Consider the following 14,987-nt stretch of genomic DNA (forward strand, 5'->3'; position numbering starts at 1 on the left):
AATAACAAATTGAACTAATTCTACAAAAAATGGATAATATAATCACATTGAAGAGGATGAAGAAGAACTAAACAATTCTAGAAAACATCATTTTGACTGGATACTGTACTGCTAAAGGCAAAGAGAACTGTGCAAATATTGTATTCTGGATAGTAAAATTTGCTTCCCATAGAAAAAGAGGTTGAAAATTTTGAAATTAGTCCAAGCAAAATCCACACTGGTGGCTACAGAAAACCGAGTGAAAATTGGAAGAGAAATAGGTTATCTGTATTGTCTCAAAGTTTCTCCCCCAAGATGTTTATCAATTAGAAAGGGAAAAATAGGAGGTGTCTGGGTGGCTCAGGGCATGATCTCGCAGTCTGTGAGTTCAAGCCCCGCATCGGGCTCTGTGCTGACATGCTGAGCCTGGAGCCTGCTAAGGATTGTTTCCCTCTCTCTCTGCCCTTTCCCTGCCTGCACTCTGTCTCTCTCTCAAAAATAAACAAAACATAAAAAAAAAAATTTAGAAAGGGAAAAATAGTCACTTTACAGTGGAGAAACCTGGCAGATAGTACCTTAACAGAATGTTTAACATTGACAGCAACAGTAACAACACATATGTCATGGACCCTCTAATATTCACTGAGATCATGCCATCCCTTCTGTGGGACTGTCACCAAAATTGAACAAAAATGTACTTATCAGTAAATAGCAGTCCAATAGCAGACTTCAGGAATATCTGAAATAATAAATGCAAGTTTCAAGGATGTGAAAAACCAGAAAGCCCATGAAACTGTCACGGATTGGTAAAGACTAGAGAAACATTTTGACTAATACCAAATGGCATCCTGGATTTGATCAGAGAACAGAAAAAAAGGCATTTGTGGAAAACTGGTAAAATCTGAACAAAGTCTATGATTAAATAGTATTAATAGTATGGTACAAACGTTCATTACTTAGTTTTGATAAATGTACTTAAATAAATACTGTCTTTAGAGGAAGCCAAAATACGGTGTTCTCTCTGTCTGGCCAGGTGCAATTCAGCAACTGGGTCAATTTTACCGTAAATAATGAGACTGATTAACATAGTCGACACATTCTGGTTTGTCTGTTTTTAAGGAAGCAGAGTTAGAAGACCAAATCCTTACACAGAATGGGAAAGTGTTTTGTTAATCCTTTGCCCAGATCACCCAAGGGTTTTCATAATGTTGTAAGAATATTATAGTTTTTTGGGTTTTTTTGCAAGTAACCTCTTCATTCACTGAGATGTAGGTGTTTGTAAAACTTATCCATAGAAGCATATTGGAATGGCCCTGTGCTTAATTCACTGAAACTAAACTGGGCCCAATGTGTCCTTCAACTAAAGTCTTCCTTAAGATATGTGTCTGTTAACATAAGTGTAGAAGCATACGAGAAAAGAGCTGGCGCCAATATATAGTTTTACTGACATCAACTCTTTCAGTTTCCCAGCACAATTCCAACATGGTGGTGGACAAGCACTCCCCTCCCTTCCTCCCCTCCCTACCTCCCACCCCCAGCACCAAGAATTCTCTGATACCAGCAGGGTGTCTGAGAATTCAACTCAATTCTGACACAACCTACCTGGAGATAGCATCAGATTCCACAGGTTAAGGGCTCAATCCCTACAAGACTGCTTTCCATCCCCCACTCAGACACCAGTCACAAGCCCCAGGCTGTTTATTACCTGTGCTTCTGACCAAACAGCTATAGATTGGAGGTTCCAATGACCTCCTCCTTAGGTTCTTTTAATTTGTTAGAGCGGCTCATAGAACTCAGGGAAATGTGTACTTATGTTAATCAGGTCATTAAAGGATAGGAATCAATAGTCAGATGAAGAGGTACATAGGGCAAGCTTGGAGCTTCCATGTCCTCTCCAGGTGTGCCACTATCCCCATATCTACACTTGTTCACCAACCCAGAAGAACACAGTCCTTCTGGTTTCTATGGAGACTTCACTGCATAGTCATGACTAACTCATTGGCCATTGGCTAATTCTACCTCCAGCTTCTCTCCCCTCCCAAGAGTCTGGGGGTTGGGACTGAAACCCTCCAACACATGGTTGGTCCTCCAGCCCCTGCCCTTGGGGTGGGATCCAGAAGTCACCTTGATTTTTTTAATTAAAAAAATTTTTTTTAATGTTTATTTATTATTTTTGAGAGAGAGAGAGAGAGAGAGAGAGAGAGAGAGACAGAGCTTGAGTGGGGGAGGGGCAGAGAGAGAGGGAGACACAGAATCCCAACCAGGCTCCAGGCTCTGAGCAGTCAGCACAGAGCCCAATGTGGGGCCTGAACTCGTGAACTGTGAGATCATGACCTAAGCTGAAGTCAGACGACCAACCAACTGAGCCACCCAGGCGCCCCATAATTTTTTTTTAATGTTTATTTATTTTTGAGACAGAGATAGAGGATGAACGGGGGAGGGTCAGAGAGAGAGGGAGACACAGAATCTTTAGCAGGCTCCAGGCTTTGAGCTGTCAGCACAGAGCCCCACACAGGGCTTGAACTCACAGACCGCGCAAACACATGAACTGGGAGATCATGACCTGAGCCAAAGTTGGACACTTAACTGACTGAGCCACCCAGGTGTCCCTACCTTCATTTTTTTAAAAAGCGTTTTACTTATTTTTGAGAGAGAGAAAGAGAGAGAACGAACGTGAGTGGGGGAGGGGCACAGAGAGAAAGGGGGCAGAGGATCCGAAGTGGGCTCTGCACTGACAGCAATGAACCCAATACAGGGCTCAAACTCACAAACCGTGTGACCATGACCAGAGCCAAAGCTGGACACTCAACTGACTGAGTCACTCAGGTGCCCATCACTTTCATTAATATAACAAGACACACGTCCCCTTTATGTGGTAAAGGAAAACACCACCTCTAAAGAGCTTTGGTAATGTCTCAGAGGGGGAACTGCCCTGACTTAAGAAGTGGGCTGCTCCACAGATGGTTACAAAGTCTGATGTAAGGATTCTCTAGGCATACTTTTCAGGGTGTTTGCAAGGACATGCTCCCCTCAACTCAGCCTAGACACCGAGAACTGCCAATCCCTGAATGTACCCTCCTGTCTACATTAACACGATGTAATTATCCCACTGTTTTCACAGCACAATTTTACTTTCCTGGAGTTTCTTATACAGGCAATTGGCTTGATTGTTCATTACCAGAAAGTTCATTACCAGGAAAGATCCATCAACTCTTCAATGGAAAACATCAACAGAATTTGTGCTCTAGGATTCTTTGAATCCTGAGCCTCAAAATTCTTATGTAATTTCCACTAATTTCCCACTGTTATATCTTGATCTTCACCCAATCCTAGTGCCCACATTGAAAAACTGGCCCTAAACAAAACTTCCATGTCAATAACATCCATCCTTGCCTTTCCCCCTTTGAGACACTACCAACTCAGGTCTGGAATTCATGACCCCGAGATCAAGATCTGAGCTGAGATCAAGAGTCAGATGCTTAACTGACTGGGCCACCCAGATGTCACTGTATTTGACTAACATTTTATTTAATTTTTTATTTTTTTAACATTTGTTAATTTTTTTGAGAGACAGACAGAGAGAGAGCAGGGGAGGGGCAGAGAGAGAGACACACACACAGAATCCGAAGCAGGCTCCAGGCTCTGAACCGTTAGCACAGAGCCCAATGTGGGGCTTGAACTCCTGAACCGAGAGATCATGACCTGAGCCAAAGTCGGATGCCTAACTGACTGAGCCACCCGAGGCGCCCCTGACTAACATTAAAAAAATGATTTAGGGGTACCTGGGGGGCTCAGTTGGTTGAGCGTCCAACTGTTGATTTCGGCTCAGGTCATCATCTCATGGTTTGTGGGTTTGAGCCCCACATTGGGCTCTGTGCTGGCAGTGGGGGGCCTGCTTGGGAGTCTCTCTCTCTCTTGCTCTCTGCCCTTCCCCCATTCTCTCTCACTCTCTCTCTAAAATAAATAAACTTTTAAAAATAAATTTTTTTTAACATTTATTTATTTTTGAGACAGAGAGAGCATGAACGGGGGAGGGTCAGAGAGAGAGGGAGACACAGAATCCTTAATAGGCTCCAGGCTCTGAGCGGTCAGCACAGAGCCCAATGCGGGGCTTGAACTCACGGACCGTGAGATCATGGCCTGAGCTGAAGTCGGACACTTAACCGACTGAGCCACCCAGGCGCCCCAATAAACTTCTAAAAATAAATAAATGATATAAAATTTAAAATTTAAAAACAAGAATTAAAAAAAAAGTTAATTAAATACAAAAAGGGGCACCTGGGTGGCTCAGTCAGGTGAGTGTCAAACTTTGGCTCAGGTCATGATATCACGGTTTGTGAGTTTGATCCTCACATCGGGCTCTGTGCTGACAGCTCAGAGCCTGGAGCCTGCTTCAGATTCTGTGTCTCCCTCTCTCTCTGCCCCTTTCCTGCTTGCACTCTATCTCTCTCTCTCTCAAAAATAAATAAGACTTAAAAAATAAATTAATTAAATAAAAACAGATGATATAATTGATTCTAATACTTATTATTTCTAACAATTCAAATCCAATAAAACCTCATATGATCTGACTCTTAACAGTAGTGTGGCTTCATTACTTATTACGCTCCCCTTAGGCATTCTATTCTGGTCTACAATGGTGCTGCTCAAACTCACAAAGCTCTCTCTGGCCCTCTCCCTCCAATCTCCTCATTCCTTTCCCTCACGGCCCCCAGCCACCTCTTGAGTCTTCTAAGCTGTTCATTTAGGTTGGAATATTCTTCCCAAACACATGTCCTGGGCCCTTATGTCATGTCTCCTCTCAAATGTTATCACCTCAGAAAAGTCATCCCCAACCACTTTATCTCAAATGGCCCAATCTCTTCTTACTTTCTGTCATAGCTCATTCCATTGCCTAATATTATTTGTCTATATACCTGTTTACTGTTATCCTCACTCTAATACAATGTAAATTCCATGAGAGCAGGGACTTGATAAGTCGTGTTCACTATCATTGCATTGATATGTGTGTGTATGTAAAAGAGGAGCTGGAAAGCAGTTGAATCCAACATACAGGTAAAAGATTGCACTAATGAAAAATGAGATTCCTTGTCACTGAAAATGGGTTTGAAATGTAAGAGAAATAACGTGCTTGGTAAATAAAATTGAAGTTTCCTCTATAGTTCATGTTGAGACCTTTATTTCCTCCCCAGGTCACAAGTCCATGCTCCACAAGTCTTGGTGCCTTGGAGGGCTTTACAAACAACACAGAGATGTACGCCTCCCCATTACCATGTAGGCTGCTACCAGCCCTGACGGCCTCCTTTTGCCCTCCTTACCTGTGTACTGTCTTTGTGTTTCTTCCCTCAAAATCATCCAGGGCTCTTTTCCTTGCTCCAATAAGTCAACCACATCTGGCTTAGAAATGGAGTGTCCTGCTTGCAAGGAAAAAAAAAAAAGGCCACATGGTATAGAAATATAAGCAAAACTCACAAAATCTTTAGTTTTCTTTAAATTTGTAATGAAATAGAGGTTAAATGTTACCGATGCAGATTTCAGATAATAGAAGGATGAGATGATTTAAGGAACCAGGCAGGTATGATGAAATTTTATTTTAATTTAATACGGACTCTTCCTCTCAAGAGAACATTTAACAAAGTGATTGAAAAGTTAACAATGTTTGAGAACATTCTTTAGAGCTGAGGGCCTGAGCACAAATTCTTTCTCCTTTAATACCTACCAACCTTATGATTTTGAGGAAGTCATTTTAACACACTGTTCCACAATGTTGGCAAGTAAAATGGGTATAATACTATTATCACATGGTTATTTGATGCTTAAATTTGTATGTATGTATATATATTCCCTGCTCCCCCCTCCCAAGGAAGAGTTTCTGGGACATAATACCAATTATAATTATTTTATTGCCTTAAGAGGAAAGTAAGAAGCACCCTGATTCACTTATAAAATATTCATTCAATTATAAATGTCATGTTCATGAATTGTAACTTTCAACCATAAATCATATAAAATTGGAAATGAAATGTGTACTCTTCAGTTTTAAATGAATATTGTTTATCCAATCCACCACTATATAAGTTATAGAGACTCTTCTCATTGTCACAGCCAATTACAAATCTACATCTAACAATTGTCCTACAGGTGGAAGACACAGCAAATCTATAGCAATATTCAGTGTGAACATAATGGGAAACCAGGCTCTTGGACAATAGCTATAAATGGAATAAATATAAGGAATTTTTGTCCACCCCTTGGCCAGTAAGAAAGGGAGGCAATGACAAGAAGGGCCAGAGGGAGATGTGAATATCACCAAAAGAGAAAATGACCATGGTTAATGGCAGAGGCACTGACAAACTGACAGACCTCAAACCTTCCTCTGGGAACAAGAAAAAGGTATTCATTCAGCTTATGTCTTGAAAGGCAGCTTTGAAATTCACTGTGTTGAAAGTTAACATACCACAGGCACATTCTAAATTTCTCGTGACAAATGAACTTACCCAGTGAGACCAAGTTTCTATAGTTCTCCAACATCACATCCCTGTATAAGTCCCTCTGAACAGAGTCCAGGTATTCCCATTCCTGCCGAGAGAAGTCTATGGCCACATCCCTGAATGTCACTAATTCCTGAAACTGCAAACCCATGTAGTATGAAAGTGAAAAAAACATTTCCAAGATGTAAAGACAGGAGATTATAGGAATGAATTAGAGAAAGGGAGTGATAAGGTACAAGTGGGCTAGAAAAATCCAAGCGAGTGTCTACATATTCCTGAAGAACCTTATTGCTACAGATAAGTCTTTGCAGGTTGTGAGCTATCACAATAATTCAGACTTACTGGGGAATGGATGAAATTAAAGTTTTCCTATTTTTTTTTAAATTTTTTTTCAACGTTTATTTATTTTTTTGGGACAGAGAGAGACAGAGCATGAACGGGGGAGGGGCAGAGAGAGAGGGAGACACAGAATCGGAAACAGGCTCCAGGCTCTGAGCCATCAGCCCAGAGCCCGACGCGGGGCTCGAACTCACGGACCGCGAGATCGTGACCTGGCTGAAGTCGGACGCTTAACCGACTGCGCCACCCAGGCGCCCCTAAAGTTTTCCTATTTAATAAAGTATAATGCATAATCATGTAGTCAGCTAGTTGCATGATGTAGAAATTCTCAAAAAATGTGAAGTTCTAAATTATTTCCCTATAGAGTTAAAAGAAGATAGGATTTTCCTCCTATATTGAATCTAAGAATTTCTGTGTTAAAAAAAAAAATGCTTTTCAAAAAAGTTTGACATTTCTACAAGCATTGAGTTCATCTTTCGTCAGAATATATTGTAAGTATTTTTCTTTGTTTTGACAAATAAATTTTGGCTGTGTCACAATCCATTTTATTGTAGATATCTTAGATTTAATCCATCCCTGACATTTATATACTTGGTTGGACAAAATTTCAAAGGTCTTCATCAATTCTAGAAATCAACACGTTTACATTCCTTAGGATAATATTCTCATTCATTGTTATCATCCATCAGTTACTCAATATTTTTTCTTGTTCCTAAGCATACCCTGATGAAGGAGGAGCCATAATCAAATAAACGTTATCCAAATTCAACAGATCACATTCTACCACAAAATAGATATATCTGTCTCTCAATAATTTCTCAGAAAGATGCAGAATATAAAAGCTTCCAACCAATTGTACAATTCTCAAGACCATGAGATACCATCACATACTAAGAATGAGACCACCTTCCAATTTCCATCTCATCTGCCTAGAATATTCAGGTCTGTGGAGGATTTGAAAGTCTACCTGTGGTAATTAAATGGGATCAACATCTCTAATTCATCAAACCAGAGACCTATAAAGGAAATTCAATTATGTCCTTCATGGGACTTCACTCTCCTACTGCTCCATCATAGCCTTTGATTAAAGACTAAGCGCAAGAAGTGGATTGAGTAAATTGGATAATAAATACAAAAACACTGGATAGCAAACATTTATCAGGAGGAAACTGAGCTATTTGCTATCACTCTTTTTGATTTTAGGGCAAACTGTAGAGCAAATAACCGAATGAAGCCCTCTTAAGTAGGAAGGTTTAGGTTAATTAATGAATAAAGCCACATAGACTAACACTGTAATATTGAAAGGAGACAGGAATCATCAACTTACACAGGTCATGGTTTTAGAAATGTAAGACCTCATCAGCGCTCCTCAGTGTTCCTCCATTGGAAAAAAATGCAAACTCCAGAGAATTCAGAGCTGAGAGAAGAAAAAAGGTTTTACTGTTCCCAATACGACTTAATTTAATAAGGGCTTTTTGTTCCTCCATTATTCTTCCAAAATTAGCCTCCAGTACTAACACAGAATTTAGGGAAAATAGAAGACGGATCTAAGATCTCTCTCAAGTCCCAAACACCAGACTACACAAAAGTAGTTGTAGAATAAGTCACTTCTGGCATTGAAGCCAGATCCAAACACAGGAGCAGGAGATCTGGACAAGGTCCCATGTTGAGAAGGCTGATCTAGGCCTGAGATTGGGCTGCTCAGTCTTTCCATGAGTGGATCTACCTCTTTCACTCCCACCTTCCAAGCTTGAGAAAAGGCTCATCATCCAAATTAGAGGCTCTTTTACGGCCTCAGGGTCAGTTGAAGTTGGTCCACATATGGGCAATGAACACAACATAGAAAGAATTATGTAGGCCTAGGATCTGTGTTTTGAGTCCAGCCAAGCTGACTAGTTAAATACCAAATATACAGGCAACAGACTATAAAGCAACCATTAAATGCTAAATAGGAGGGGCGCCTGAGTGGCTCCGTAGGTTGAGCATCCGACTTCAGCTCAGGTCATCTCATGGTTTGTGGGTTCGAATCCCACGTCGGGCGCTGTGCTGACAGCTCAGAGCCTGGAGCCTGCCTTGGATTCTGTGTCTCCCTCTCTCTCTCTGCCCTTCCCCCACTCACTCGCTCTCTCTGTCTTTCTCAAAAATAAATAAACATTAAATGCTAAATAGGAAAACATATTTAAGGGCATTTCCAAATATTATTAATAGAAAAATAAGTTTAAAAAATAGAACAACATGATTAGATCATTTAAAAAGAGACAGACATTGGGAGACAGGCATAGGATATCAACAGATTGAAAGGTTTGGTAATTTTTCAATTTTGTTATATTATACAATCCTATGTTACCATGACTATTTTTAAACAGATGTAATCTTGGTTTTCTTTTGGTTTTAAATATACTTCATAATTGGGGTGCCTGGATGGCTCAGTCAGTTAAGCCTGATTACTGATTTAGGCTCAGGTCATGATCTCAGGGTTTGTGAGTTCAAGCCTTGCCTCAGGCTCTGCACTCCAAGCTTGGGATTTCTCTCTGCCCCTCCCCCCACCCTCTGACTTTCTCTCTCTCAATACACATTTAAAAAAAATAATTAAAAAATATACTTCATAATTATTTTAACAGTGGCCATATGTTAATTTAAAAATGTATACATACACAAATGTATGTGTTAAAAGAAGCTATTCTCCAAAAAGTAGAGACTTCATTTATTTTTAAAACACTCTCTTCTTGAGCTTGGAAAAAAACTCTTGAGTCTTCTTGACCCTAAGGAGGCTTTATTTTGACATTTAGCAACAATGTCTTTCATACAACTGCTGAATTATCATAGCCTATCACTCTCATTTTGCATCTAAACATCAGTTGAGGAAAAAAAATTAGAAGCCAAAGTTTACAGAATAAATCCCACTTATCTTCAGAGAGATTCCATGGGCTCAGTATAACCTATTCCAACGTTACAGTAATGGCCCAAATCCAACCAATGTCACTTTCCCATGAATTCCCAAGGTATGTCACCTGACTGTCTTTTGTGGTATTTACTGTACACTGATTTACATTTGTTTCTATTCATAGTTTATGTCCTTGCTGGATTATTGGCATTTAAAAGTAACAGCTAAGTACATTTAGTCATTTAATCAAGCCAAATGCTAATATTACAGGGTCAGACAATATTGTAGGCCCTTAAAATGTCTGATTTCTTATGTGAAAGTCCACTATTAATTTATCCTAAGGAAATAAAAATAAAAGTACACAAATTATATGCAGAAGAACGTTTTTCAGAGAAATTTTTTATAACAGAAAACTGAAAACGTGTAACAGTAGGCAACATATTAAAAGAGTTATGTTGTTGGAGCGTCTATGTGGCTCAGTCGGTTATGTGGCCAACTTGGTTTTGGCTCAGATCAGGATCTCACAGGTTCATGAGATTAAGCCCTGTGTTGGGCTCTGTGCTGACAGCGCGAAGACTACTTGGGATTCCATCTCTCCCTCTCTAACTGCCCCTTCCCACCCACGCTTTCTCTCTCTCAGAAATAAACATTAAAAAAATTATGTTGTAATACATTCTGGCATACTATGTGGTTATCAATAATTATGAGATTGGTTCACACAAGTGAAGAAAAGACACTTGTGATGAATTACTGAGTGAGGCAGAGAGCTTTTAAAAATAATCAATATTTGGGAGGTAGTCTCTTGCTGTAATAAATATAGACACTGTCAGACTTTTAGGACATGAATTTCAGATTTAAACTCTGATATTTACTAACATGCCAGTCCGTTGAAGTCTCATTGACAAATTGGGAAAAAATATCATACAGCATATAAAATAGTCTGAAGATTAAGTAATCTATATAAAATATGTAATAAAATAATTGCTTAAAGTTAGTTATTACTAATTGAAGTGGAGAAACTTCCAAGTTCCTTAATTTACTGTTTTAAAAGAAACACAATTCTGCTAATTCCATTTTTCCTTACAATAAAATTTAAGTTCCTTTGGTCTGCATTCTTACAATGCTAACTAAAAAATGTCAAAGCCTGGCTTTAAGCATGTAATTCTCAATACACAATATAAACAAAAAATATTCTCAAACACATTAGGAGAAAATATGCCTCTGCCCCACGCAGTTTCAGAAAAACCATTTCAGTATCCTGAAGGAGTTGAGAGAATCTGATCAGGTGCAAATTAAAAATTTCATGAGTCTAAATACTGTTTTTTGGAACAATGTGGAGATTTATCTGATTATTCATAACTTTACTATCTATCCCATGTTTCTGTTAATATAAATCCATCATTGGAAATACTGTTCATACAACAGATACTTGGAATAATCCAGACATCAGATTTTTTTTAAGTTTATTTATTTTGAGTTTATTTTTGTGTGTGATGTAAGAAAGTGGTCCAGGTTCATTTTTCCACATGTTGCTGTCCAGTTTTCCCACCGCCACTTGCTAAAGAGACTATCTTTGTTCCTTTGGATATTCTTTCCTGCTTTGTCAAAGATTAGCTGTCCATACGTTTGTGGGTCCACTTCTGGGTTCTCTATTCTGTTCCATTGATCTTAGTGTCTATTTTTGTGCCACTGTTTATTTGAGAGACAGAGAGACAGAAAACGGAGAGAGAGAATCCAAAGCAGGCTCCACACTATCAGCATGGAGCCCGATGCAGGGCTTGAACCCGTGAACTGTGAGATTATGACCTGAGCCAAAGTCAAGAGTTGGTTGCTTAACCGACTGAGCCATCCAGGTGCCCCCCAGATCTTTTCTATGCTCTGTGAAATGATATTTAATCTCATTTTAAAAAATTGATTTTAAAATGCTGTTAGCTAATAACCCCATATTCTGATAATTGATTTAAACTGACAAATCTATACTCCTAGGAGATGAAAAAAATCAGAAAGGTTTTTCAAGTAAGAAGGGAACCAAGGGCCTTCTCTTTACATGCACAGAGGCATAATGAAATCTATGGATTCCTTTTATAAATTGAGAGTTGGAAATTCTTTGTCACCTTACATGATCAAATCAAGATAAAAACTGGAAAAAATATATATATAATTGGTGATTAATGGTGGGGGGGCAGGGAGGGAGAAGGACATGATGACAACACACCATGGGTAATTTTATTTTTCTTGTTCATTAATTTAAATTTTTTTTTAACGTTTATTCATTTTTGTGAAGCAGGGGAGAGGCAGAGAGAGAGGGAGACACAGAATACAAAGCAGGCTCCAGGCTCCGAGCTGTCAGCACAGAACCCAATGCGGGACTTGAACCCACGAATTGTGAGATCATGACCTCAACCGAAACCGGACGCTTAACCGACCGAGCCATTCAGGCACCTGGCTTGTTCATTAATTCTTTAGGTTACTGGATTCTCCTGCAACAGTCAGATATAATTCCTACCTGGAAATACAGCATCAATATTATCCAACATATCTCTTAAAGTAAAATTATAGGGAGAATCTTTCCACTTATAAAGTAAACTATGAACTCTAACTCTGAATTGGAAAAACAACGTTATTGAAATAAATTTCACCTACCATTTCTGGGACAATCCTTGAGTAATATCATCAGTATAATTCAAAAGTTTCACTATCAAGATTTTTCTGTGGATGAACATAATTCAGGTAAGTGGAATTAGCAGAGTGAATGAATGTGTAAAAAGCAGACAGAAAAGAGTTTTATACACAGTAGATTCTCAATAAATGTAGATACAGATGTCTCCTTCACACATATATAATTAAAATGCCATTTTGGATACAAACCTTGCAAAATGTCTTATATAACTCTCTAGTGTTAAATGAGATTCATACATAATTTAAAAATGCTTTTGAGTAATACTTTTCATAGCTATGAATATTGCTTCATATTACCTTATATATTTTTCCTTCTTATGAAGAATCTTTATAAGTATAATTTCATTAGCTGTACGTTATTTTATCTCATGTATGTATATAGTATGTAGTGGGATTTACTCAACCATTTCTGTAATCTTGAACATTTTATACAAGATTGTACCCATTATTACCATTTTGTTTCCAAACCAATATTTCTGAATTATTTTGGTTATATTTACCTTTGATAATCAGTAAATACACATTTCTGAATACCATTTCAAGTGATCTGTGGGCCCCTGGAAAGCTCATAAGAGCAATCAAAGAATTGAAGATCAAGAACCTCTGTTTTTAACCAGTTGAGCCTCTGGATAATTTTCTTACCTTGCAAATAACCATCAATTACATTCATATTGTCGTTACTATTGGACCCTGAAGAGGAATCACCCAGAATCACAACAATTAATATGTATTGAACACTCCTATGTTCCAAGCTCTGTTGCCATGAGCTTTACATTTTTATCTTTGTTATATCCCTATGATGTATGTACTGTTATAACGTACATCTGAGCACCGTGGAACACAGAGGCTGTGTGGACACACCAAGCTCATACAGCTAGGAAGTGGCAGGGCCAGGATTCAAACCAAATATTGGATATTCAGGGCCCATCCTCCTCAATATCACACCATTTTGCCCCTCACAATCCACACAATGGTATACCTGAAAACACTCAGGCTGCCAGACCACAAGTTAACACCTGACTAGTACTACTAATTATAACTTAGAGATCACCTGAACACATTCCTTCCACCGTTGGCACAGATCTCTATCCTCAAATCCCCAATTATAATCCCCCTTCCAAAAGCTTCACAAAGCCGATGCCTTTGTCATTTGCTGATTAGTAGGCCTCCGCAGAAAATCAAAGATATCTGGTGTGTGATTCCCCATAAACCCTGCTGCCTTGCTTAATCACCAACTAAAATAAAGACCAACTGTATAATTCAAATGACATTCAATTAATATGTGATTATTACCTGGAGAAGACAGAGAAAATAAGAGCCACTGTTGAGGGAGGATTTACCTCGATGACTTCCAACATGGACTGGGGACGAGAGGCGTAAGGTTGTCTCCACCTAGCCCACTTCAGACAAAGAAAATCAAATGTTCCACACCCAAATACAAATTTTGTGGGGCACCTGGGTGGCTCAGTCGGGTAAGCATCCAACTTTGGCTCAGGTCATGATCTCATGATTTGTGAGTTCGAGCCCCCACATTGGGCTCTGTGCTGACAGTGCAGAGCCTGCTTGGGATTCTCTAATTCCCTTTCTCTCTCTCTGTCCCTCCCCCAAACCAGTCAAAAATAAATAAATATTAAAAAATTTTTTGTGTGTGAACAAGGAAACTCACCTGAAGTTTGATTTTTTTTTTTTTTTTGGCATCAACAATATTTAACGTGCATTACAATGCAACATCTCTTTCCTACTCCTTGTGTTGCTTCTTTTGGAGAATGGCAAGAATGGAGAAGTGAATCATAACCTCACATAAAAACCCAGAAACAGAAGGGGTGCTGAAACCTGTATTTGATTTCACCGTGGGTGCCTGGGGTCAGACCTGTGGCAATGCTGCCGTCATGGACTTGTAGCTGTTCCCACAGGCACCAAGGGCAGGGCTTCCACCAGAGTGTGTGACTATGATGGCCCCATAATGTCTTTATAAGAGCCTGGTCTAAGGGGCACCTTGAGGCTCTAAAACTTACTACCCCAAGTTGAGGTGTGTGCTTTCTTGCTGGAAACCTTCATTTTATGCTAGTGCAAAACGTGACCTCTCTTAGGGTCATTTCTTTGTTGCAGCTGCACAGTGGCTGTGCAATGAGAGGGTAGAGGAGCCAGTACATAACCACTGGGCACAGAGACACGCACAGAGGCCACAATGCATGCTCACATAAAGGCCATTCTTCCTAGTCAAAGGCACACAATCACACACTCCTTCGGGGGTCACAATGGCATAGGCCGTCACCGGAGTCCCACCCGGGCCTGTTACACGCATAGACACGCACACCGCACGCTCGCTCCCACCCTCGGTGACCCTGTCTCACAATCCCCTCTTTTGCTTCTCAGGCACATGCAAATGTGACACATTGTGTCTACCCACTAGGCCCTCTGACCTAGCGCAGCTCTAAACTTTCGACCTCTAATCTCACTGCAGGTTTAGGTCTGGCATCGACTATGGGTACAGGATATCCCGCGGTGGTTTCTTCCTTTGACACCACCATCGCACCTTGTGGCCCCATAATCCCCAGGGCACCACCCATTCCCAGCCCCCACCCCACCCCACCCCCCGTTAATTCGGCCTCAGT

General features: G+C 39.8%; 1 protein-coding gene across 1 annotated transcript in view; it reads right to left on the reverse strand.

The window, feature by feature from the left end:
- Positions 1-14,677, reverse strand: part of LOC124511754 (zinc finger protein 573-like) — a 63,031-nt gene extending 48,354 nt beyond the window's left edge. Inside the window, exons 1-4 of the mRNA XM_047079122.1 lie at positions 14,573-14,677; positions 13,713-13,772; positions 6,477-6,609; positions 5,298-5,393 (exon numbers count right to left, since the gene is read on the reverse strand). Coding sequence (XP_046935078.1) covers positions 5,298-5,393; positions 6,477-6,609; positions 13,713-13,772; positions 14,573-14,677 — 394 coding nt within the window. The remainder of the gene's footprint in view (positions 1-5,297; positions 5,394-6,476; positions 6,610-13,712; positions 13,773-14,572) is intronic.
- Between the last annotated feature and the right edge of the window lie 310 nt (positions 14,678-14,987).

The sequence above is a fragment of the Lynx rufus genome, unplaced genomic scaffold, assembly GCF_022079265.1.
Source record: "Lynx rufus isolate CCGP_SWC_20201006 ecotype Redwood Valley unplaced genomic scaffold, mLynRuf1.p SCAF_16, whole genome shotgun sequence".
In the NCBI taxonomy this organism is placed as follows: domain Eukaryota; kingdom Metazoa; phylum Chordata; class Mammalia; order Carnivora; family Felidae; genus Lynx; species Lynx rufus.